This window comes from Palaemon carinicauda, chromosome 8, assembly GCF_036898095.1.
Source record: "Palaemon carinicauda isolate YSFRI2023 chromosome 8, ASM3689809v2, whole genome shotgun sequence".
Classification (NCBI taxonomy): domain Eukaryota; kingdom Metazoa; phylum Arthropoda; class Malacostraca; order Decapoda; family Palaemonidae; genus Palaemon; species Palaemon carinicauda.
Genome location: NC_090732.1, coordinates 131,627,839 through 131,652,702, shown reverse-complemented (window position 1 = coordinate 131,652,702; position 24,864 = coordinate 131,627,839). Strand labels below are relative to the sequence as shown.

Genomic DNA, 24,864 nt, shown 5'->3' with positions numbered 1-24,864 from the left:
TATTTTCATAATAAAATAGATTTTTGAATATACTTACCCGCTGGTTATATAAAAGAGCTGAAGTCCCCTGACGCCAGGGCAGAAAATTCAAATCTCGCGCTATCGAAGATACGCCAGGTGTACCAACCGCACCCTAGCGGTAGAACAGGTGGAACCACACACCAACTCCAGTTCTTCCATGCCTCATAGCCATACCATAGGTAGTCTCTAGAGGGGAGGAGGGTGGGTGTTAAATTTATATAACCAGTGGGTAAGTATATTAAAAAATTTATTTTATTATGAAAATATTTTTAAATATAAAACTTACCCGCTGGTTATATAAAAGATCTGATTGACACCCCTTGGTGGCGGGTGAGAGACAGCTACATATAGAAAATTCACTTAAGGGTTACATACAATAAACTTAAGCGGTTCTCACCTGATAAGGAAGCTGACAGCAATGATACTCTGCCTCATTTCGTCCGCTATCCTTAAGAGATCCAGTAATCCACTCGGGCTGAAAATCTCTAGGAGCTGTCAAACGGTACAACCACCTATAACATGACAGAACCTCAACCAATACCCTTGTTCCAGGTGCACTCAAGGAACAAATTAACCACCTAACCAAATCAAAGATTGCGGAAGACTGACGCCCAATCTCCACAAACAACCATCACAAACGAGTTCCAAGAGATAGAAAAGGGGTATTAGGAAAAAAGGGAACGTAGTGGTAGATCATTCACCTACTATCGCATTTGCCGCTATAAAAGGACCCAACGTAAAAAAGCCCTCATAGCGAGTCTGAACATTCTTCAAATAATGGGATGCAAAATCAGACTTACTTCTCCAAAATGTTGTATCCATCAGACTTTGCAGAGAACGGTTCTGTTTAAAGGCCACTGAAGTCGCTACCGCTCTGACTTCATGTGTCTTGACTTTGAGGAGCCTCTGATCCGACTCATCACACTGAGCATGAGCTTCTCGAATCAACAATCTAACGAAAAAAGACAAGGCATTCTTAGACATGGGCATCGAGGGTTTCCGGACTGCACACCACAGAGCGTCTGAGTTACCTCTCAGATTCTTAGTCCTGTCCACATAAAGCCGTAGCGCTCTAACTGGACAGAGAACCCTTTCCAATTCACCGCCAGCCAAATCAGAAAGGTTAGAAATCTCGAAGGATTTGGGCCATGGCCGAGAAGGGTTTTCATTCTTGGCCAGAAACCCCAGTTGCAAAGAACAAATGGCTTTCCCATTCCGAAAACCAATGTTCCTGCTTAAAGCGTGTACTTCACTAACTCTTTTCGCAGTGGCGAGGGTAACCAGAAAAAGGGTTTTCAAGGTAAAGTCCTTAAATGAAGCCGAGTGTAAAGGCTCAAATCTGTCACTCATGAGAAATTTAAGGACAACATCCAAATTCCAGGTGATGGGAGCTGTTTGGATCTTCTTGGTTGTATCAAAAGACCTAAGTAAATCTCGTAGATCTTTATTATTAGAAAGGTCTAGGTTCCTGTGTCGAAAAACCGTCACCAACATACTCCTGTAACCTTTAATAGTAGATGACGAGAAGTTATGCTTAACTTTAAGGTCCAAGAAAAAATCTGCTATTTGGGAAAGCGAGGTACTGGAAGAGGAAATCGCGCTAGTCCTACACCACTCCCTGAACAACTCCCACTTGGACTGATACACCTTGATGGTTGAAGACCTTCTTGCCCTTGCAATTGCCTTGGCTGCCTTCTTTGAAAATCCTCTGGCTCTAGCGAGTTTTTCGATAGTCTGAAGGCAGTCAGACGTAGAGCTCGAAGGTTTTGATGATTTTGGGCCAAGTGAGGTTGTCTGAGAAAATCGGGTCTCATGGGAAGGCTTCTCGGAACATCCACCATCCATTCCAGTACCTCTGGAAACCAGCTCCTTGACGGCCAGAACGGAGCTATCAGTGTCATTCTGGTCTCCTCGTGCGAAATGAACTTCTGAATCACTTTGTAAAGGATCTTGAACGGAGGGAAAGCATAAACCTCCATGTGTGACCAGTTCATCAGAAAAGCGTCTATGTGCAAAGCTTCGGGGTCTGGAACCGGAGAGCAGTAACACTCTAGTCGTTTGGTCTTCGCGGTGGCAAAGAGATCCACGAGAGGTTGACCCCATAACCGCCACAGACTCTTGCAGATGTCCGGGTGCAGAATCCATTCTGTGGAGAGAACCTGACCTTTCCTGCTGAGTCTGTCTGCACTCACATTGTTGACCCCCTGGATGAACCGCGTCAAAAGAGTCACCTTCCTTTCCTCCGCCCAGACGAGAAGCAGTCTTGCAATCTCGTACAGAGGCCAAGAGTGGGTCCCGCCTTGCTTCACAATATAGGCCAGAGCTGTCGTGCTGTCCGCATTGACTTGGACCACCTTGCCCTTGATCTGCTTTTCAAAGCCGATGAGAGCCAGATGAATAGCTAAAAGCTCCTTTTGATTGATGTGGAGAGAGGTTTGCTCCACCGTCCAAGTCCCCGAAAGCTCCTGCTTCTCTAGAGTGGCTCCCCACCCCGAATTGGAGGCGTCGGAACACAACACGAGGTCTGGGTTCCTCTGAAGTAAAGACCAAGCCTTCTTTCAGTCTGGGATCGCTGTCCCACCATTGAAGATGAGACTTGATGGAAGCCGAGATGGGAATGCAATCCCTGTCGAGGCTGTCCCCTTTCTTCCAATGGCGGTTGAGATGAAACTGAAGAGGACGCAAGTACAACCTCCCCAGGGTCACGAACTTCTCTAACGACGAGAGTCCCCAGAAGGCTCATCCAATCTCTGACGGAGCAAAGATCTCTCTTCAGGAACGTTTGGACTTTTAGGAGGGCTGCTTGGATTCTCACCGACGACGGAAAAGCCCAAAAACTCCGACTGTGAATCTCCATCCCCAAATAAAGAATCTCCTGGGATGGAATCAGTTGTGATTTTTCCGAGCTCACCAGGAGACCCAGTTCTCTGGAGAGATCCAAAGTCATCTTGAGGTCCTTCAAACAACAATCGGCTGAGGAGGCTCTGATCAGCCAATCGTCCAGATACAGAGAGGCCCTGATTCCCCTCGAATGCAGCATGCTTGCCACGTTCAGCATGATCTTGGTAAACAATAGAGGAGCCGTGCAGAGTCCGAAACAAAGAGCCCTGAACTGGAAGACCTTGTTTCCGTCCATGAACCTCAGATAACGTCTGCAGCTGGGATGAATCGGAAGGTGGAAATAGGCATCCTGAAGATCTAAAGAGACCATCCAATCGTCCTTCCTCACAGCTGCCAGAACTGTTTTCTGAGTCTCCATAGTGAACGTCGAGTTCTGGACGTAACAATTTAGCACACTACGTCCAGAACCAGTCTCCACCCCCCGGAACTCTTGGGTACTAGAAAAAGGCGGTTGTAAAACCCCGGAGACGTAACATCCTGCACTTCCTCTATTGCTTGCTTCTCTAATAAAAGAGACGTCTGCAGAAGCATGGCTTGCTTCTTGGGACCCTCTCTGTATTTGGGCGAAAGATCCACTGGATCTGTGACTAAAGGAGGATTGGCCAGGAAGGGGATCTTGTAGCCTTCCAACACTTGGACGGACCAGGGGTCCGCTCCATTCCTCTCCCAAGCCTCCCAGGAGTGAGTCAACCTGGCACCCACTGCTGTCTGAAGGAAAGGGCAGTCAGACTTTACCTCGGCCGGACTTGCCCCCTCTGCCTCTAGGCTTCCTTCCTTCTGGTTTAAAAGAGCCTCTTCCAGAGGACTTCCCACGAAAGGACTGAGGTCGAAACCCAGAAGAAGATTCCTTAGGATTACGAGAGGAGAATGACGGAGGCAAAAATTTCCTAGTCGAATGAGTAACTAAGTCATGTGTGGCCTTCTGCGTGAGGGCAGTAGCCACCTCGCCTACCAATTCCTGCGGAAATAAGGTATTAGACAAAGGTGCGAAAAGAAGGCCCGTTTTCTGGTAGGGAGACACTCCTGCAGAGAGAAAAGAGCACATCGTGGCCCTTTTCTTGAGAATTCCAGCTGTAAACAAGGCAGCAAGTTCGTTGGAGCCATCCCTCACACCTTTGTCCAAGCAGGACATCAAATGAACCAAACCACTAGTGACCGTTTCCGTCATATCAGAGACCCTCTTACTCAAAGCCCCCAAAGCCCAGTCCAAGAAATTAAAAACTTCGAAGGCCCTGAACAGACCTTTAAGCAAATGGTCGAACTCTGGAATGGACCACCAAATCTTCGTTTTCCTTAAGGCAAGACGACGAGAAGCATCTACCAAACTTGAAAAATCCCCTTGGGCAGACGAAGGAAAACTCAAGCCCAACACTTCACCAGTCTCGTACCACACACTAGATTTAGAGGCTAACCTAGCGGGAGGAAAGGCAAAGGCCGTCTTGCCAAAAGATTTCTTGGAGTCCAACCAAGAACCCATTAATTTCAAGGCCCGCTTCGAGGATCGAGAAAGAACCATCTTGGTATAAACTGGAACCTTGGTAGCTTTACCTAAGATGAATTCAGAAGGCGGAGAACGAGGGGCCACGGGTAAATTGATCCGGGAAAATTCCAGTCAGAATAAGCATAAACTTGCGAAGATCCACAGCATGCTGATAATGCTTCTCCTCCTCATTCTTAGAGACTTCCTCAATAGGATCATCCTCATCCGACTTTTCCTCAGGCTCGTCTTCTGGCAGTGCAGCAACAGCTGCAGCCTGAACCGCAGGAACAACGTCTGGATGGGACTGCCTGTCAAGGCCAACATCTGCGTCAACCTGATGGGGAGGAGTAGAAGTAGATTGATGCAAAACACGGACGGGTAGACGATCTTCCTCAACCAACAACTGCCTAGACCGCTTCGAATCCGACTGCTGTTGAACAGAAGAACGCTTGAAATCAGAAGGTAACTGTCGAAGATCGCCGAGAGGTCGCGTAAAGTCCGAAGACTGTTGACGCGAACGATCAAAGTAGTCAGGATGTCGACGCTGCGAATCAATGTTTTGACGCGAAGCGTCCAAAAGTTGTTGACGCGGACGATCCACTACTTCAAATCGTTGCGCTGAGCAGGGGAGGAGTCGGCCATTTTGAATGCTAATGTGAGAGACCGACGAGCAAAAAGTAAGGGAAATATCAATAAAGAAAATCTCAAACAAAAAGATTTCAAGATAAGTACCAAGGGAAAATAATCAACGATAGCTTAAACTCAAAAAGAACGTTGTACATCACCAAACAACTTCCCAAGAGAGTAAAACACGAGAGCGAACTTCTATATGTCAGCCAGCTATGACGGCAGAGAGAAGAACTGGAGTTGGTGTGTGGTTCCACCTGTTCTACCGCTAGGGTGCGGTTGGTACACCTGGCGTATCTTCGATAGCGCGATATTTGAATTTTCTGCCCTGGCGTCAGGGGACTTCAGCTCTTTTATATAACCAGCGGGTAAGTTTTATATTTAAAAATCAGTCTTGGACATGGTCTAGCTCTCATACTGTACCTCCTATTGTTGCACAAAAAAATTTTTATGATGCGAGTCGTGAAATTCTTCGCATCTCGTTTCACAGCATGAAAATTCCATAAGCAGATTTTTTCGCGCCGAGAGGTATAACTGTACATCTCCATAGTGTTTGGGGTTAATAACAAGTGACTTTGCGAAGTACATGACTTGTGGGGCCAACAGGATCCCGCTTGGCATGCTGGATCTCCATAGTGTTTGGGGTTAACAACAATTGACTTTGCGAAGTACATGACTTGTGGGGCCAACAGGATCCCGCTTGGCATGCTGGATCTCCCAAATAACAAGTGACTTTGCAAAGTACATGACTTGTGGGGCCAACAGGATCCCGCTTGGCATGCTGGATCTCCATAGTGTTTGGGGTTGATAACAAGTGACTTTGCAAAGTACATGACTTGTGGGGCCAACAGGATCCCGCTTGGCATGCTGGATCTCCATAGTGTTTGGGGTTGATAACAATTGACTTTGCGAAGTACATGACTTGTGGGGCCAACAGGATCCCGCTTGGCATGCTGGATCTCCATAGTGTTTGGGGTTAACAACAAGTGACTTTGCAAAGTACATGACTTGTGGGGCCAACAGGATCCCGCTTGGCATGCTGGATCTCCATAGTGTTTGGGGTTGATAACAATTGACTTTGCGAAGTACATGACTTGTGAGGCCAACAGGATCCCGCTTGGCATGCTGGATCTCCATAGTGTTTGGGGTTAACAACAAGTGACTTTGCGAAGTACATGACTTGTGGGGCCAACAGGATCCCGCTTGGCATGCTGGATCTCCATAGTGTTTGGGGTTAACAACAAGTGACTTTGCGAAGTACATGACTTGTGGGGCCAACAGGATCCCGCTTGGCATGCTGGATCTCCATAGTGTTTGGGGTTAACAACAAGTGACTTTGCGAAGTACATGACTTGTGGGGCCAACAGGATCCCACTTGGCATGCTGGATCTCCATAGTGTTTGGGGTTAACAACAAGTGACTTTGCGAAGTACATGAATTGTGGGGCCAACAGGATCCCGCTTGGCATGCTGGATCTCCATAGTGTTTGGGGTTAACAACAAGTGACTTTGCGAAGTACATGACTTGTGGGGCCAACAGGATCCCGCTTGGCATGCTGGATCTCCATAGTGTTTGGGGTTAACAACAAGTGACTTTGCGAAGTACATGACTTGTGGGGCCAACAGGATCCCGCTTGGCATGCTGGATCTCCATAGTGTTTGGGGTTAACAACAAGTGACTTTGCGAAGTACATGACTTGTGGGGCCAACAGGATCCCGCTTGGCATGCTGGATCTCCATAGTGTTTGGGGTTAACAACAAGTGACTTTGCGAAGTACATGACTTGTGGGGCCAACAGGATCCCGCTTGGCATGCTGGATCTCCATAGTGTTTGGGGTTAACAACAATTGACTTTACGAAGTACATGACTTGTGGGGCCAACAGGATCAAGCTTGACATGCTGGATCTTAGTGAATTTTCAGATCCAGATCTGACGTGATCATCTATTCGATCCACGGCCAAGCCCATGAGATCAGACATGGCAACTTCTAGGAGGGCTTCAATTCTTGCAGGTCCTCTAAGTGCCAATTAATGACCGAAGGCCCCCCTCCCCCCAATAAAAAGTGGAACCACGATTGCCACCCCAAGCTACTGCACACACAAATGAACATAAGGACTCTTCAGCTCAGGTTAGTCTGGCTAAGCGGGTTCTGGATTGCGGGCTATAATCCTTGAGAAATCCTGCCCCTAAGACACCTCATCCATTGCTAAGGCTGGATGTGAGGCAGCATGTTCTGGAGACTCTCCAACCCCCTCACAAGTCCAACGGTTTTGTGGCAAGGAAAGCACCGGGAACGTAATCGGGAGCTGATGAAGGTCCAAACAGGTTAATGGCAGTGGGAGAACTCCTGGTATGGGACCCAGGAGAGATGGGAGCATCACCATGTACTTCTCCTACTGAGGATTGGGGCAGAGAAACAACATCGGTTCCGTGCTTCAAGGCACAGGGAACAAGTACCCCTCCTAACATTCTCAGACTATCAAAGAGCACATGCCATCCCACATAACCACTCAAGGAGTTCGATGGTAGAAGGAGGCGTGAAGTCCAGTGACCCGGAAGGAAGAGAGTCAAGATTGCCACAGCTACTCCATCAACATTGGAGCAGAAAATCTATGGAGCCGTACACTTCTGTCCTGGTCAGCAAATGGGGCAGCAGAGGTTGTCAAGAAGCTGGAGTCCGCTGCATCCCAGAACCAGCCTAGTCCCATGCACGAGACCTGGAGGGCCATGGTTCCAGCAGGTACCGTCCACCTCCATCAAAAGCAAAGTGTTGTCACAGGGAGCCCTATCCCTGTGACTACAGCTGTTCATCCTGAATTCCTAGGTCTCTTAATCTTCTTCCTACAACAGGAGTTGGAATCCGAGTGGGAGGATGAAGAGGAGGATGACAAGGAGGAGGAAGAACAGCGGGTATGCTTTTATCTCCTCTTGGCTCTCCATCCTGGTTTTGCAGGCAGAGCAACCATCGACTGTCACAAAGGAAGGGGAAGGCACACTCGCAAGACCCATTGACCCCGCAACTTACAGGGCCGAAGTAACACCCACTGACACTGAGGGAGGGATGATAATAGTCCCAGATCCCCTGGCACATGGGCTGGGGGAATTGCCACAGGGGAAGGGGTGGGGATCACCGGGACTGGGACAGGAAATGGGGAGCCCTGGGGATAGGGGAGCACTAACATGGCCAACCATTCGGGGATCCTGCCTCCCAGGACCGGAACCTTCTTTGCCGTGCTGAGTGACCAAATAAACTTACTGTCTTCTAGTGCTAAGGGGGAACCACATGCCCTTCACAGCTGGCATCACCAAGAATACTTGAGATATAAGTAAGGAAAGGGGATACCAAGGAGAACTAGCCTCAGCTACCAACTCCTTCCCATTATGGAGGACATTACCCAGTCCAACTCCTCTTAACTCCTTGCTCGCTTCATCCAATCAGAGTGAAGGTCTGTTACTGCCCTTGAGGCCATAACCTACACTCAGCACATGGGGATGACTGCAAAATGTCACACCCCCAAGCACAAAGGGAGTGTGTACAGTACCTACAGCCAGTTAGACCAACTGGCTGCCAATTCTACAACACTTCCCCATTCCCGCCAATGAGCTCCTTGCTTCCATTCCACAATTAACAACCAACATTCACTTCCTGTAAAAGTGAAGAAAATCAATAAGTTTTGATAAGGGCTGTCTGCCCATCTGTACACAAGAGCGGCCAAAGTAAAAGTGAAGGCTCTTCGACTGGAGAGGGGGTGCGGCTCCTGGGCTCCCCCTCTCACCAGTTGTTATAGAATTTTAATGACCAATTAAAGGTTGCGCTGAAGTAACCTCCATAATTAAAGGATAGGGTTTACTTGAAGGGTAAGTACAAAATGAGCTTACATAAAACACCAGCCTTTCTAAACTTACATATTTGGTGCATTACTTTCAGACTCTTTCTTCTTTCCCACCGCTATCCCTACATTAAAGGGTCGGTTGCCTGATGCACCCTCTCCAATACCTTAATACCTTTAATCAAAGGCATCCTCTTCCAGACTGAAGTTGTCAAAATGTAAATTTTTGTAAACTAAATTATCTCTTGTGAGATTAACCCCAAGATAAACTATCTTGTGTCATTGGCATTAGGAACATGGGGGGAGAAGTAGCCTATGCTACCAGCTCCTTCAAAAATGACATCAAGGGCTTATCCGCAAGACCTACGTAAGGGGCTTTCATCACATGTTGGAGTAAGGCTATTACCTTGCACTTCACCAACCCCTGAAAAACCTCCCTAATGTAGATCCAAGTCTTCCCTGCTCCTGAAGCATACTATCCTGGACTAAGCCAGGGGTGCATACCCAGAAGTTTCAGCAAATGGCAATCTCGATGAGGAGAGCAAAGTGATAAACACTCTCTCTGACATTGTCAAAGGGGTTGCCAAGTCTAAAATGTACAGTGAGTGGATCTATTGCTGCTTTAGACTTAAACTAATGCAATGTCCATTCTTCACTTGCATGCAGATTCCTGCTTTATTTTATCAATAACATGAAGTACAAATCAACCATTCAAGCCAAAAAGTATGAAAGATTAAACAGATTTGGATAACATGTAATAATACATCTGTAATCATTGTAGTCCAATACAAAAGTGAAGTGTTTTTGACAAGAGACTGGGTTGGGGGACTAGCATATGCTCATCACCCTCCGTTAACTACTGTATCTTGTTAACAATTTCATTGGCCGTTCAAGCCCCGCTGAAGACATTCACCATTTTGAAGGATTAAAGGTTTGTATACTATACATGCAGGAACAAATGCTAGGATTTAAAAAATGAGTTGGCAGGGAAGATTAAACGAAAATATGAAGCTCCTGTGAGATGCAGTGCCAAGAAGCTAGTAAATAAACATAAATTTCCAAAACCAACGTGCCACTTTGTCAGATAATGTACAAAACAACACAGTGGAAGGAACTCATGTCAATTGTTAAGGATGGGGATAATGAAGTGATATACAGTATCAATCTTAATAGAATCATGGCTTATGTAAAACAAAGTCTGAAATTGTGCAAGAACACTCTCCTTTTAACCTCGTTATTTATTTATCTTTAAAATCAAGACATGCAAAAAATCTGAAAAAGTAACCTAGTTTCATACCTGCATACATTAGTTACATACCTTGTCAAAACCAGGCTCATTGTGGTAAGGGTGTTCATTCATAAGGCTCTGGACTGACAACAAAACACTTGACAGATTGGAAGCTGGACTCCATGCTGGACCTGACCATGTACTGTAAATGAATTGTCAGTAAGAAAATGAACTTATTCCTTTTAGTTGTAATTTCTTACTTTGGACAGGATACCATGGTAACAAAAATGTCTCAGATATCAATCTGGGCACATTTCACCAAGTAAAGCAATCCATAAAAGGGATTACAAGAATTCCAATCGAATAAACATGTTAATAGAGATTCTGTATCTGTGGTACAATTCAAATTACCAACTTAATAGTTATGAAAGCTATTTAAATTACAGCAGTTTAACTACGCTGCATTTTCAGTTCTGCGTAAAGGTAAGTACAATATAGTACTGTATTCCAATTATTATCAATTCATGATCTATCTATTTCATTTATTACAAGTATATAATTTACCTTCTTAGTAATTTCCCAGGTAAATGGTCATAACCCAATATATAACAAGCAAAATAATAAAAAACACAATGAGTAACCAGCGAGAACTTGTGAAAAACTTCAAGATAACTTTATTAAAATAGGGCTATGATTTTGATACTAAAGAAACTCACCCTAAGATACTGAGGCAGACTTTGCCATTCTTATAAAGATTTGGGTTAAATCTAACTTTTCCATGCCCTGTTGTCATGAGACGAACTCGAGGCGGATGAAGAGGATACTGAGGTCCAAACCGAACGACAAAATGAAAGAAACCCCCTTCATATGGAGTATCGAAAGGTCCAATAATTAAACAGTGAACTGTGTACAAGTTTTCTTCATCAGGTACAATAAATATGCCAGGTAAGGGATCGTGGAAAATACTTTTTAAATCTCTGTAAAAAAGAAGAATAAAATTACTTTAAATACATTTTCAATACCTGAAAATACTACACTATACAAATGTAGCATTTCATAAAATACTGTACAGTAATAACATAAAAGGGTAAAGAGCATCAATTTGAAAAAAAAAAAAAAAACATTTAGATTGTACCTGTACTACAAGCATTATGGCAAAATAAATCGTACAGTATTTCATAATTTACTTTGATTACAGAATGAAATACTGATGGAAACAAACTTCTGTCTCTTGAGCTGATGTATTTCCTAAATGTCAACTTTTCATTGCATTTAAATTTTACTATAATATGTATATGTCAATCCAGTTTTATTCCAAAAATTTTGATTGTTCATTTATCAAATTTTTCTACTTCTATTTTCATTTTAATGTTATAGTTATACAAAATAAAAAAACCATTATGAATTTAAAGATAATTCATATTTTTCCTAATTTTACAATCTTGATTCCTTTACATAGGAGAGATAACAACAAAGTTGAAGAACACAGCAGGTAAAACTTTTATAACAAGGTGTAAACAGGTGGCCAGTCATTACCTGGACGGGAGTGAGGAAGCCCCGCCCCTCTGTTTGCTTACTGAGTAGGCACTTCGATTGTAACCGAGACTTTCTAGTGGGGTTGGTGATTATTATCATCACTATTATTACTTGCCAAGCTACAACCTTAGTTGGAAAAGCATGATGCTATAAGCCGGAGGGCTTCAACAGGGAAAATAGCCCAAAGAGGAAAGGATATAAGGACACAAGAGAAATAATTAACAACCAAAATAAAAATTTTTCAGAACAGTAACAATACCAAAATAAATCCTTTATATATAAACTATAAAAACTTAACATAACAAGAGGAAGAAAAATAAGATAGAAGTTTGACCGAGTGTGACCCCAAGCAAGAGAACTCTACCCCCAAGACAGTGAAAGACTATGGTACAGGGGCTATGGCATTATCCAAGACTAGAGAACAATGGTTTGATTTTGGAGTGTCTTTCTCCTAGAGGAGTTGCTTACCATGGCTAAAGAGTTTGAGTAAGGGACTCATGTTTTCCTTTGTCTATTTTTATTCCTTAATTTTGGAGTTTAAAAATATTTTTGTATCAAAATTTTCATCACCATACCATTATATTTAAGAATAATTCCATCAATCTACTAATGTAGTCCTAATGAAGGGTGTGAAGTGATTCGAAGCGTGTTGACACCAAATAATAAAAGGAGAACTGTAATGCAGTTTTCCTGTTATTTAGAAAACTATCTGAAGAACAATTTGTTCGGAGAGATGCTATCTTTGAATTTTGGATGCTAAGACATTATCTTTTCATTATAAAGTAAAGTAATATGACCAAATACCATCATCATCATCATCATCAGACATTATTAGTCCATTGCAGAACAAAGGCCTCAGATATGTCCTTCCACTCCCATCTGGATTGGGATAGAAAGACCATAAGGTCTTTCTATCCCGATCCACATCTACAACCTTTCTTAGTTTGTCAATCTATCGTCTTCTCTTCTTGCCCTGCTTCCTTTACAATCTCCAATGACCAATTCTGTTATTCTTAATGTCTATCTATTATCTGTCTATCTCATTATATGTCCTGCGTATGTCCATTTCTTTTTCTTACATGTTAGAATATCCTCTACTTTAATTTGCTCTCATATCCATGTTGGTCTTTTTCTGTCTCTCAGTATTATTCCCATTATTATTCTTTCCATAGCTCTTTGAGTTGTAACTAGCTCGTGTTCTAAGGCTTTCGTAAGGCCCTAAGTTTTTGATGAATAAGTTAAAACTGGTATGACCATCTAATTATATACTTTTCCTTTCAGAGAAAGTGACATTTTACTTTCCATAACCTCATTTTGTTTACCAAAAGCTCTCCAATCCACGCTTATCCTTCTTTTGATTTCGGTATCATGTCCTTGGGAAACACTGTCTGTCGTAAGTGCAGTACCTATGTTCATTAACAATCTCTAAAGGGTTATCCATAACCCTCATTTGTTGTCCCCTTGCATTTTCATTGAACATTATCTTAGTTCTAATCATACTCATTCTAGTTATAATCATACTCATTTTCAGTCCTTTTTCTATTCAAATCTTCTATCATCGTTTGCAACTACTCTCATGATTCACTTAACACAGCCATGTCAGTTGTTGAGGTATTCCCCTTTATCATAAATTCCTACATTTTTAAAAACTACAGTACTTCTAGGCATGCTGTGAATAATCTAAGAGATATGAGGACTCCCTATCTAATTCCTTTCTCAATCAGAAGTTTCTCACTGTCTTTCCTTAGTTTCAGGATTGCTATACTGTACTTCATGTACTGTATAGACATCTTCAAGTGTTCTAACATAGACTCATCTATTCCTTGTCTTTGAAGGGCTTTCACTACCGCTGAGGTTTTGACAGAATCAAGTTTTCTCATAGTCTATAAATGCCATACATAGTGGTTTGTCATACTCTGTTGATTTTTTCATTAGCTTGTTAATTACAGGGATAAGGTCAGTTGCTGAATACCCACTTCTAAAGCCTGTCTACTGTCTTGGTTGATAAAAGTCTAGCAGTCTTTGACTCGGTCTGTTAGGACATTTCTCTTGCTTGGAATAAATCTTGCTTACTGCTCTCAAGCTTTCTCCACTGCCCAGTTATGCACCTGCTTTATCACTCGCAAAGACTGTATGAGACAGTCACTCCACGCTTGTAGATATACACTATGACAGTAGTCTTTTAAATTATCAGCACTACTGAGTGCTTTATCAAATTCTGTTGGAAAGCTTGTAGTGCTAGAAATGCAGCTTGTATTTCCTATGGGGACAACACCCCTCAAGCCACTTGAGTCATTTTAAGTGTGTGCTGCACACCTATTTGGATGCGTCTAAGAAAAGAGGCAACACTAGAGGTGGGAAATTAATTGGCATTTCCCTGGAGAGTTTCATCATTCAACAACTAAGGAAGATCATTCTGCTTCATCGGAACAATATGGATGTTGGAAAGCATCCTTGAGAGCCAAGTCTTCCTTAGGTCACTTAACATTGGCAGCCTTTAAGGAAGAGCTTTCAGTGCATATTGAAATGTAACGATCACCTTACACACCATAAGACCTGAAAAACTCCCTGACATAATTCCGAGCTCTCCCTCCTCCTAAAGCATACTCCCCTGGGTCTAAGCCAGGGGTGTATAGGCAGAGCCTTCGGCAAACATCGAATTTAAAGAGGAGAGCAAGGTCCTAAGTCTCCCTGGCAATTCATGGGAGTGCAAAAATTAAAACCAGGGAAGACTTGGCCTTCTCGGTCTTAAACACAAATGACCGCCTAAAGTCTATAATCTACACATAGTAATAAAGGGGATAATTGTGACAATTTTGCCCATCAGTAATGATTGGCGTTATCTCTGTCTTATCAAAGCTGAAAAAAGGTCCAAATTACACTTGCAATCCCGCTTCGTTCCATTATTACATACGAAGCAGATATCACCATTCAAACTAGAGGTTTAAGAAGAAAAACATTAAACAACCTTGGATAGGATGTAACAGTACCTCTGTACTCGTGAGTAAACACATTAGTGAAGAGTTTTCAACAGGCAAGTGAGCTGAGCTACTCACCCGCATGCATTACCTCATTAATGAATTCAATTGCCATTTCAGCTCTGCTGAAGCCATTTCCAATTTTAAAGGACAAAAGTTTTGTAAATGCATAGAAACAAAATACTTGTGATATTTGACAATGTACATTAATGCTTACAGAGATAAAAACTAATAAAAGTGAAACTCAAAACTTACTTTTTAACTCTGTGAGTACACAGGATTCCTGGTGGTCCTGCCAAATCCCAATCTGGAGATCTCAAAGGGTCAAATGGATTATATATTGATAATTCAGGAGGAACAGCTGCTGTTGAATTACTAGCAGGTACTGATGTTGATAATAACTGAGTAAAAGGATCTGTGGTGGGAGACTGAGAATTTGATTGCGATGATGAGGCTGATGACTGAGTGGGAGACATCATCGTTGGTGTGCTATTGGTAGATGTATACAAGGCTAGTGATGACATATATGGTGGACTGTGAACCAATGATTGAGCTGAGGTGACATTTGGGTTAGAATGTTGTGGTGACACAACCGGAGAGGTTTCAGCATCAGCACCTGAACACTCAAGCTCCATTTTAGGCCTTCCAATACTTCTTGCAAACTTCTCTAGAAGGAAAAAAAAATCATGTCATATCTGCTGTAACCACAGAAACCTAAAGAATAATTTGAATCAAGTAAATATATATTCTGAATTTCTTAACTATGGTATTATCAAACTTAAAATATTTTTAAATAATACTCTATAGCCATGAAGAAAAAATAGAGAATAAAATTACACTACAACATTACTATACAGTTTTACCATTACTGTACAGCATAAAAAAATTAATTCTTTTTGTATTTACACAAAGTGTTACATATGTCAGTGTATAAGCCTACATCAAGTTTTATTTTCAAATGAACAATAAAGCTACTGGAGACGGGGTTATAATTATTGCCAAGTACAGGGGAACCTAGTAATGCAATAAGTAATTTTATTCATTATAATTCAATATTCTAGCACTTTTAGCATGAATAATTTATTATTTCTTACGTACAGTATCTACAAAATAGCATACAGTAACTCTTAAATGTAAAGGAAACATGACAAATTCATAGATAATATGTTATTTTCATTAGTAAAATAAATTTTTGAATATACTTACCCGATGATCATGTAGCTGTCAACTCTGTTGCCCGACAGAAATCTACGGTCGGGATATGCCAGCGATCGCTATACAGGTGGGGGTGTACACAACAGCGCCATCTGTGAGCAGGTACTCAAGTACTTCTTGTCAACAAGAACTCAATTTTCTCCTCGGTCCACTGGTTCTCTATGGGGAGGAAGGGCGGGTCCTTAAATTCATGATCATCGGGTAAGTATATTCAAAAATTTATTTTACTAATGAAAATAACATTTTTCAATATTAAACTTACCCGATGATCATGTAGCTGATTCACACCCAGGGTGGTGGGTGGAGACCAGCATACATGTTAACAAAGAAGCTAAGTATCCCGTATCTTATTTTAGCCGTTATTCAAAATAACAAACATAAAATAAATAAGTACCTGGTAAGGAAGTCGACTTGAACCATTACTCTGCCTTTTTAAGTACGTCTTCCTTACTGAGCCTAGCAATCCTCTTAGGATGCTGAGCGACTCCTAGGTGCTTAAGTATTAAGGGCTGCAACCCATACTAAAGGACCTCATCACAACCTCTAATCTAGGCGCTTCTCAAGAAAGAATTTGACCACCCGCCAAATCAACCAGGATGCGGAAGGCTTCTTAGCCTTCCGGACAACCCAGAAATATTTCAAGAGAAAGATTAAAAAGGTTCTGGAATTAGGGAATTGTAGTGGTGGAGCCCCCACCACTACTGCACTCGTTGCTACGAATGGTCCCAGAGTGTAGCAGTTCTCGTAAAGAGACTGGACATTCTTAAGATAAAAGACGCGAACACTGATTAGCTTTTCCAAAAGGTTGCGTCGAAAATATTTTGCAGAGGTCTATTTTATTAAAAGGTCACGGAAGTTGTGATAGCTCTAACTTCGTGTGTCCTTACCTTCAGCCAAGCTTGGTCTTCCTCATTCAGAAGGGAATGAGCTTCTCGTATAAACAGTCTGAAAATAATGGGATAAAGAATTCTCTGACATAGGCAAAGATGAATTCTTAACTGAACACCATAAAGCTTCAGACGGGCCTCATAAAGGTTTATAAAATAGAACTTAAGAGCTCTACAGGACATAATACTCTTTCTAGTTCCTTTCCAACCATATCGATAAGTTTGGAATAACGAACGATATTGGTCAAGGCCGAGAAGGCAGCTCGTGTTTGGCTAGAAAACCAAGATGTAGAACATGTAGCCGTTTCGGATGAAAATCCGATGTTCTTGCTGAAGGCATGAATCTCACTGACTCTTTTAGCTGGTAAAGCATATCAGGAAAAGAGTCTTAAAGGTGAGATCTTTCAGGAAGGCTGATTGAAGTGGTTCGAACCTGTCTAACATAAGGAATCTTAGAACCACGTCTAAATTCCAACCAGGTGTAACCAAACGACGCTCCTTCGTGGTCTCAAAAGACATAAGGAGGTCCTGTAGATCTTTATTGTTAAAAAGATCTAAGCCTCTGTGACGGAAGACTGATGCCAACATGCTTCTGTAACCCTTGAAAGTGGGAGCAGAAAGAGATCACTCTTTTCTCAGATATAAGAGGAAGTCAGCTATTTGAGTTACAGAGGTACTGGTCGAGGATACGGATACTGACTTGCACCAGTTTAGGAAGATTCCCCACTTCGATTGGTAGACTCTAAGGGTGGATGTTCTCCTTGCTCTAACAATCGCTCTGGTTGCCTCCTTCGAAAAACCTCTAGTTCTCGAGAGTCTTTCGATACTCTGAAGGCAGTGAGACGAAGAGCGTGGAGGCCTTAGAGTACCTTCTTACGCGTGGCAGACGTAGCAGGTCCACCCTTAGGGGAAGAGTTCTGGGAACGTCTACTAGCCATCGAAGTACCTCGGTAAGTTATTCTCTCGCGGGCCAGAGGGAAGCAACTAGTGTCAACTTTATCCCAACGTGAGAGGCGAACTTCTGCAGTACCTTGTTGACAAACTAGAACGGAGGGAATGCATATAGATCTAGATGAGACTAATCTAGTAGAAAGGCATCTAAAAGAACCACTGCTGGGTCTGTTGAGAGCCTCTTGGACATCGAGGTTGCGAAGAGATCTATGGTTGGATGGCCCCAGGTGACCCAAAGTCTCTTGCATACATCTCTGTGGAGGGTCCAATATGTTGGAATTATTGTCCCTTCCTACTGAGACAAACTGCTAAGACATTCAAGTTGCCTTGGAAGAAATTTGTTACTAGTGAAAAGTCTAGACCTGTTGAACAGGAGAGGAGGTCACCAGCGAACTCGCACCATGTCAGAGAGTAGGTCCCTCCTTGCTAGGAGATGAACATCAAAGCAGGGAGTTGTCCGTGTTGACCTCCATTACTTTGTCTTGAAGGAGAGACCTGAAGCTTTTCCAGGCCAGACTTACTGCCAGAAGCTTCTTGCAGTTAAAATGCATTGTCCTTTGACGCGAGTTCCATAATCCCGAGCATTCCCTACCGCCTAAGGTCTCACCCCAGCCTACGTCCGATGCGTCTGAGAAGAGAACGTGGTTGGGAGTCTGAACAGTCAGGGGAAGACCCTATAAAAGGTTGATAAAGTCCTTTCCTCAGGTTAGACCAGACTTATCTTCCGGAAACCGGGATCGAGACCGCTTCTAGCGTCTTGTCCTTTTCCAGTGAAGAGCTAGATGAAACCGAAGAGGACGGAGGTGTAGTCTTCCAAGTGACACCAAATGCACCACGGATGACAGTGTCATAACCAGACTCATCCACAGCCTGACAGGGCCGTATTCCTTCTTCAGCATCTTCTGGATGGATAGCAGGGCTGGGGATTGATCTTCTTGTTCAGCCATGTCCTCATCAGAGGGTTCCTCATCCGAAACTGATGAGGAAACGGCAACGGAGTGGGCAACGTCTGACTCGCTGAATCCGGTCGCACTGGTGGATGCGTGACGGAGCCGGACACAAGATCATGGTACTGCTGCACAGTCTGTGAACTGTCAACCATGGGGAAGCGAGGAAGTACAGCGACAACCCGAAACTGTCTAGACTGTCTGGGTAGTACAGACAACCCCTTATCGGGTTGCTGAGGTTGCCGCACTGCGTCACAACAAGTCACCTCTGCTGGTTGTTGAACGTCTTCCCAGTGACACACTGAACGTCCACAACCACCTCCGAGTGTAGCATAACATCAACGTGCGACTGGCAACCCACACTGGGTCGCACCGGTGGAGGAACCATCTCAACTGGCGGACGTGAGTAGGATACCTCAGCGTCAACAGGGCGTACAACCAACCGGTAGGAAGGTCGTTGGCAAGAAGGGTCTTCTCCATAAAAAATCCTCTATCAAGGACTAAGCTTGGACTGCATGTCTTGCAACAAACCCCAAGGTCTATGGGAGCAGGTGTGGCAACAGACGGGGTTAGCGACTGAAGCGGAACCATTTACCCTCTCTGGAAGCATGTTATGCTTAAATAAAAGTCCATAGGAGGCTAAGCAGCTTAAGGCTCCTCTCCAAATGACAGAGTCCTCAAGGGAATATCAGAAGGAGGGAGAACAGCACTTTCTCATCTATAGGAACCATATCCGAGAAAAGCTAGGTTCTCTCAGTGAGGGTTTCACTGGTGCAAAAGCAGCAGACCAGAAGGCAACGTTATGAAACTGCTTGACAGTCTGTGAACTGTCAAAAACTGAACTGTCAACCACAACAGGAGCGTGAGGACATACAGCACTGGTGTATAAGTAGCAGACCAGAAGGCAACGTCATGTAACTGTATGACAGTTTGTGAGTTGGCAACAACCAAAGTTGTGTGGGGAAGCCTCAACTCCTGACTGACTAGTTTGCTGCTGGCGAGTGGCGGTAACCACAGTGTGTTGCGGAGGCTGACACACCGTGTCAAAACACGGCAGCTTGTGGTAGCTCACGCACGGCAACGGAGTGCTCTGTGTGTGGGAGTCATCATACATCTGGCAGGGTTGACTGTGCATGGGTGGAGGAGCTCTCACAACAAGAGTGTGAGAGCAGGAAGCCATGCCGGGCGCACAACCGTGGGAGGTGTGGGTCCACGGGTGCATCGTCAACCTTCTCCGCAGTCGGAGTGTGGGAGCTGGCAACAACAAAAGCAGAGTGCTGGTGCATGGGAGGGGCTGCGGTGGGTTGAGGAGCATGCGGTATGGTAAGCGGAGCATGCTGTAAGGTATGCGGCTCATGCTGCATGGTATGCGGAGCATGCTGTAAGGTATGCAGAGCATGCTGCATGGTATGCGGAGCATGCTGTAAGGTATGCAGAGCATGCTGCATGGGCTGCGGAGAATGCCGCATAGTGCTGGAACCCGGCAGCTCTACAGAACCTTCCCACTGCTGATGCGGTAGCTCACGCATGTTAGCAGATGGTGCAGCAAGAACATGCGTCTGGCAGGGTGGACTGCGCATCGGTGGTGGAGCTCTCACAGGTGGAGGGAGGGAGCAGGCAGCCGCAGTATCTGCTGAGCGCACAACCTCGGCGGGTTGTAGGTTAACAGGTGCATTGTCAACCTTCCAGCATGATACTCCTGTATGAAGGAGCAAGCTGAGACTGTATAGTCTGCAGCATGGACCACTAGGGTCTATGAAAGACAACAACAAACGGAGCTACTGTCCGTTGTGACTGAGGGTCTAAAACAGCTGGTGCGGCAACAGACGGAGTTACTGCCTGTTGCGGTACCACCTTGCCTCTCTTGGGAGGTGTGCATTTGTCGTACTGCAGCGAGTCCGAACTGACCCAGTGGCTACACCTAGGCCATTGGACTTGCGCGGAAGGGACCGACTTGCACTTAAAAGCTGCAAGATTTGGTCCATGGTTTCTGCGAGAAACCTCTTCCGCAGACGAGGAATAAATGGGCTCTCTCGTCTTTGTGTGGGTGGGGTGATCACGTCGGCAACGTGTGTAGATACACCCGAAACCACGGAGGGAAACGTCTGTTCGTCGATCAAGGCCTGTGGAACCCATAAGTCCTTCGACATTACTTCTCCCCTGGGCTTGGGAGCTTGTAAGAGGTATCGGACTAGGTGAACAACTGGCACGAACAGACGAACCCTCGAACGCAACACTGTAACACTTTGCGCATATCACTTTATCACTTTTGATTTTCTGTTTGCACTTATTTCACTGAACTCGAAACTTTAAGTGGTTTGTACCTGAAACACGCAATCCTATCCTTCATTAAAAGGTAGTAATTGCGAAAACAGTATTACAATGTAACAGAAAAACATAATGAAAGATAAAGAATTCAGTGGTTGGAAAAGAGACTAAACACTAGATCAAATAAACTACGTTTAAAATCTCTCACCGCATAAAGCCTGGGAACAAGAATAAAACTCTAGAAACGTTTTACCTTCTTCCCCTATAGCGACTAGGGAGAAGAGCAAAAAACGAGAACAACGTTACCCGCTTGAACGAAACGTTTATCCTCCGCTCTCTCCCTCCGTCTCTATCTCTCTCTCTCTCTCTCTCCTGACTTAGAACCTGAGAGATGAGCCCAATTATATATATCGTTAAAACATATTATTTGTTAAAGGAAAAAAACTGAAAGGTTTCCCAAATAAAAAGTTCCTTTATTAGAATTAAAACCATTTAAGCTAAGAAAAAATGAACGAAACGCTAGAATCGGTTTACTCTTACTGCAACGTGAAACCGTGAAATACTCTCTCTCTATCGTAACGATAGAGCGCAAGTTGAACGTTCTGAACGTCAACAACTGCGGAGACTAAACAAAACGTTAGTTCAACTTTGAAAACAGTACGAGACTATCAAAGAAATTCTTTCAAAAACATTAAAATTAAAATAGCATAAATTCTTAACAGGAAAAATGATATGACTGGCTCAATGTTATAAAATAAATCTATAACTTTGTTAAGCAAAAAGTGAAAGAGAGTCTATACTCTCTTCGACACCAACACTTCCGTCTAAGGGAAGGGTCGGCCATTTAAAAGTGAAAGAGAGTCCATACTCTCTTCGTCACCATAATTAAATCAAATTAATTCCAAAAGCTTGCTAAGCTAATGATAAAGCTTCCTGAATAGCGAAGGCTAAACTCTAGAGCAAATACATCACCAAATCGTGAACAATAACTCCAGAATCAACAGCGTATCCAAGTAGGTCTAGCCGGTGGCACGACAGAGGAAAAATTGAGTTCTTGTTGACAAGAAGTACTTGAGTACCTGCTCACAGATGGCGCTGTTGTGTACACCCCCACCTGTATAGCGATCGCTGGCGTATCCCGACCGTAGATTTCTGTCGGGCAACAGAGTTGACAGCTACATGATCATCGGGTAAGTTTAATATTGAAAACTCCTTCTTTAGAAAGGCACAAAGCCTTAGGAGAGCTAACTGTATTCTTGCGGGTGATGGAAAAACCTGAAAAGTCAGACTGTGAATCTCCATCCCCAAATAAAGGATCTTCTGTGAAGGGATCAAATGAAACTTCTCTACGTTCACCAGAAGTCCTATCTCCTCTGACAGACTCATTGTCAGACGCAAATCCTCCAGACAGCGATTGAGTGATGGGGCTCTTAGTAGCCAATCGTCCAAGTACAAGGAGGCTCTGATGCCTCTTGAGTGGAGCATGCTTGCCACATTCATCATGATCTTTGTGAAGACCAGAGGGGCGGTAGTAGTGAGGCCTAAGCATAAGACCAGAAATTGGAATACTTCCTTTCTGTAAACAAACCTTAAGTAACATTTGCAACTCGGGTGAATCGGAACATGAAAATAAGCATCCTGGAGGTCTAATGAGACCAACCAGTCGCTTTTCCTTACTGCCGCAAGAACTGAACTTTGGGATTCCATCGTAAACTTTGTCTTCAGGACGTAGTTGTTGAGGGCACTTACGTCAAGGACTGGCCTCCATCCTCCCGAGTTCTTGGGAACCAGGAGCAGCCTATTGATTTTAAGTCCCGTACCCTCTCTATCGCCTTCTTCTCTAGCAAGAGAGATATTTGAAACTGCATGGCTTGCCTCTTTGATTCTTCCTTGTATTTGGGAGAAAGATCCACCGGGTTTGAAATTGACGGGGGGTTTCGAGATAAAACGGATTTTGTAGCCCTTTTTTAAAACTAGGACGGACCATGGGTCCGCTCCCTTTTTCTCCCAGGTCTGCCAAAATTTGCTTAGCCTGGCCCTCACTGCTGTCTGAAGGTGCAGGCAGTCAGACTCTGCTTCTGCCTGACCTAGAACCTCTTTTTGCTCTGGTCCTTCTACTGTAGGATCTGAAGCTGCCTCTACCGACTGTCCTTCCACGAAAAAACTTTGTTGTTTGAGGGAAGGTAGAATCCTCCTTAAACCCACGGGTGGAGAAGAACCTTCCTTGCCGATTTTGAGACCAGGTCGTGAGTAGCCTTTTGAGTAAGGGCAGCAGCCACCTCCTTTACTAGTTCCTGAGGGAAAAGAGAACGGAGTGACTCCCATGGAGAGAAAAGAGCACATAGTTCCTCTCTTCTTAACAACTCCGGCTGTGAATAGGGCTACCAATTCATTTGAGCCATCTCTTACAGCTTTGTCCATACAAGATATTATATGAATAAGGTTAGGAGTCTCACGGTCCTTTAAAGCAGAGACTTTCTTCCCCAAGGTACCCAGAGATCAGTCAAGGAAGTTAAAAACTTCAAAAGCTCTATATATCCCCTTGAGAAGATGGTCAAACTCAGATATGGACCATAAGATCTTCGGCGAGCGAGAAGAGTCTACCAAACTCGAAAAGTCGCCCTGAGCTGAGGCAGGAACTCCCAAGCCTAGGACACCACCTGTTTCATACCAAACACTAGACTTGGAAGCTAACTTGGCTGGAGGAAAAGAGAAGTTCGTCTTCCCTGAAAGTCTTAGATTGCATCCAATTCTCCATCAACTTTAATGCTCTCTTAGAAGAGCGTGAGCGAACCATTTTAGTGAACCTTGACGTTTTCGATGATAATCCCACTGTAAACTCCGATGGAGGAGAGCGAGGAGCTACAGGAGTAAAGCTGTCAGGAAATAATTCTGAGAAAATCATCATAATCTTCATGAGATCAACAGAATGTTGTGGTGTTTTATTTCCTTCCTCCTCTGAGGCAATGTCCAATGACTTGGAAGCTAACTTGGCTGGAGGAAAAGAGAAGTTTGTCTTTCCTTAAACTCTCTTAGATTGCATCCAATTCTCCATCAACATTAATGCTCTCTTAGAAGAGCGTGAGAGAACCATCTTAGTGAACCTTGACGTTTTCAATGATAATCCCACTGTAAACTCCGATGGAGGAGAGCGAGGAGCTACAGGAGTAAAGCTGTCAGGAAATAATTCTGAGAAAATCATCATAATCTTCATGAGATCAACAGAATGTTGTGGTGTTTTATTTCCTTCCTCCTCTGAAGCAATGTCCAATGGCTCATCCAGGAAGGAATGATCATCATGATACTCTTCAGAAATAATAGCAGCAGGTGTAATCGCTTCTAGTTCTGAAAGGCGCCGCTTGCGAGCGCAGGCATCAGACGCGCGTTGCGCGCGATCAAGTCGTTCAGTTTGTTTACTTACTTGGCGCTCAATAATGTTGCGCTTGGCATAACATTCATGCGCATGCTGTACTGAAATCGACTGACGTTTGGCGTCATGGTCTGCTTGACATGCGACGTCACGTTCTTTTTGTTTTAAGCTATGCTTTGCTAGGCGCGCCATGTCATGTTCAGGCGCCTGACGCGTGACTTCGCTCTCAGCTGCCTGGCGCTTGTCGTCGCGCCTGGAATGATGACTTTCGACGTCACGCTCACTTGCTTGACGTTTGCTGTCAAGGGAAATAGGTACTCTATGAGTACTAGCAGACTTAGTAGAAGCAGTTCCATTACCCCGATCAACATCGCGTGTAAAGGTAGGCCGCCTATGCGACATCGTGTCACGATCGGAATCATGACGAACCAACGCTTTGTTGACTGCGGGCTGATAAGAATGCATGAAAGTTGATAGTTGCTGCTTCATGTCAAGCAGCATAGACCACTTAGGATCAGGTTTTGGCAAAACTGGAGTCGAAACTTCTATAGTGAATTCGCCCTCTTCGTCGCTCTCATAACGCACCACATAAGCAGGAGATGGAATCCAGTCCGATTGAAGCGGT

General features: G+C 44.0%; 1 protein-coding gene across 2 annotated transcripts in view; it reads right to left on the bottom strand.

Annotated features, from left to right (window-relative positions):
* LOC137645941 (ubiquitin-conjugating enzyme E2 Z-like) overlaps positions 1 to 24,864 on the bottom strand; it is a 232,768-nt gene that overhangs the window by 12,237 nt on the left and 195,667 nt on the right. For both annotated transcript variants that reach the window (XM_068379010.1, XM_068379009.1), the window contains exons 2-4: positions 14,857 to 15,268; positions 10,804 to 11,064; positions 10,178 to 10,289 (exon numbers count right to left, since the gene is read on the bottom strand). In XM_068379010.1, coding sequence (XP_068235111.1) covers positions 10,178 to 10,289; positions 10,804 to 11,064; positions 14,857 to 15,236 — 753 coding nt within the window. In that variant the 5' untranslated portion in view covers positions 15,237 to 15,268. The remainder of the gene's footprint in view (positions 1 to 10,177; positions 10,290 to 10,803; positions 11,065 to 14,856; positions 15,269 to 24,864) is intronic.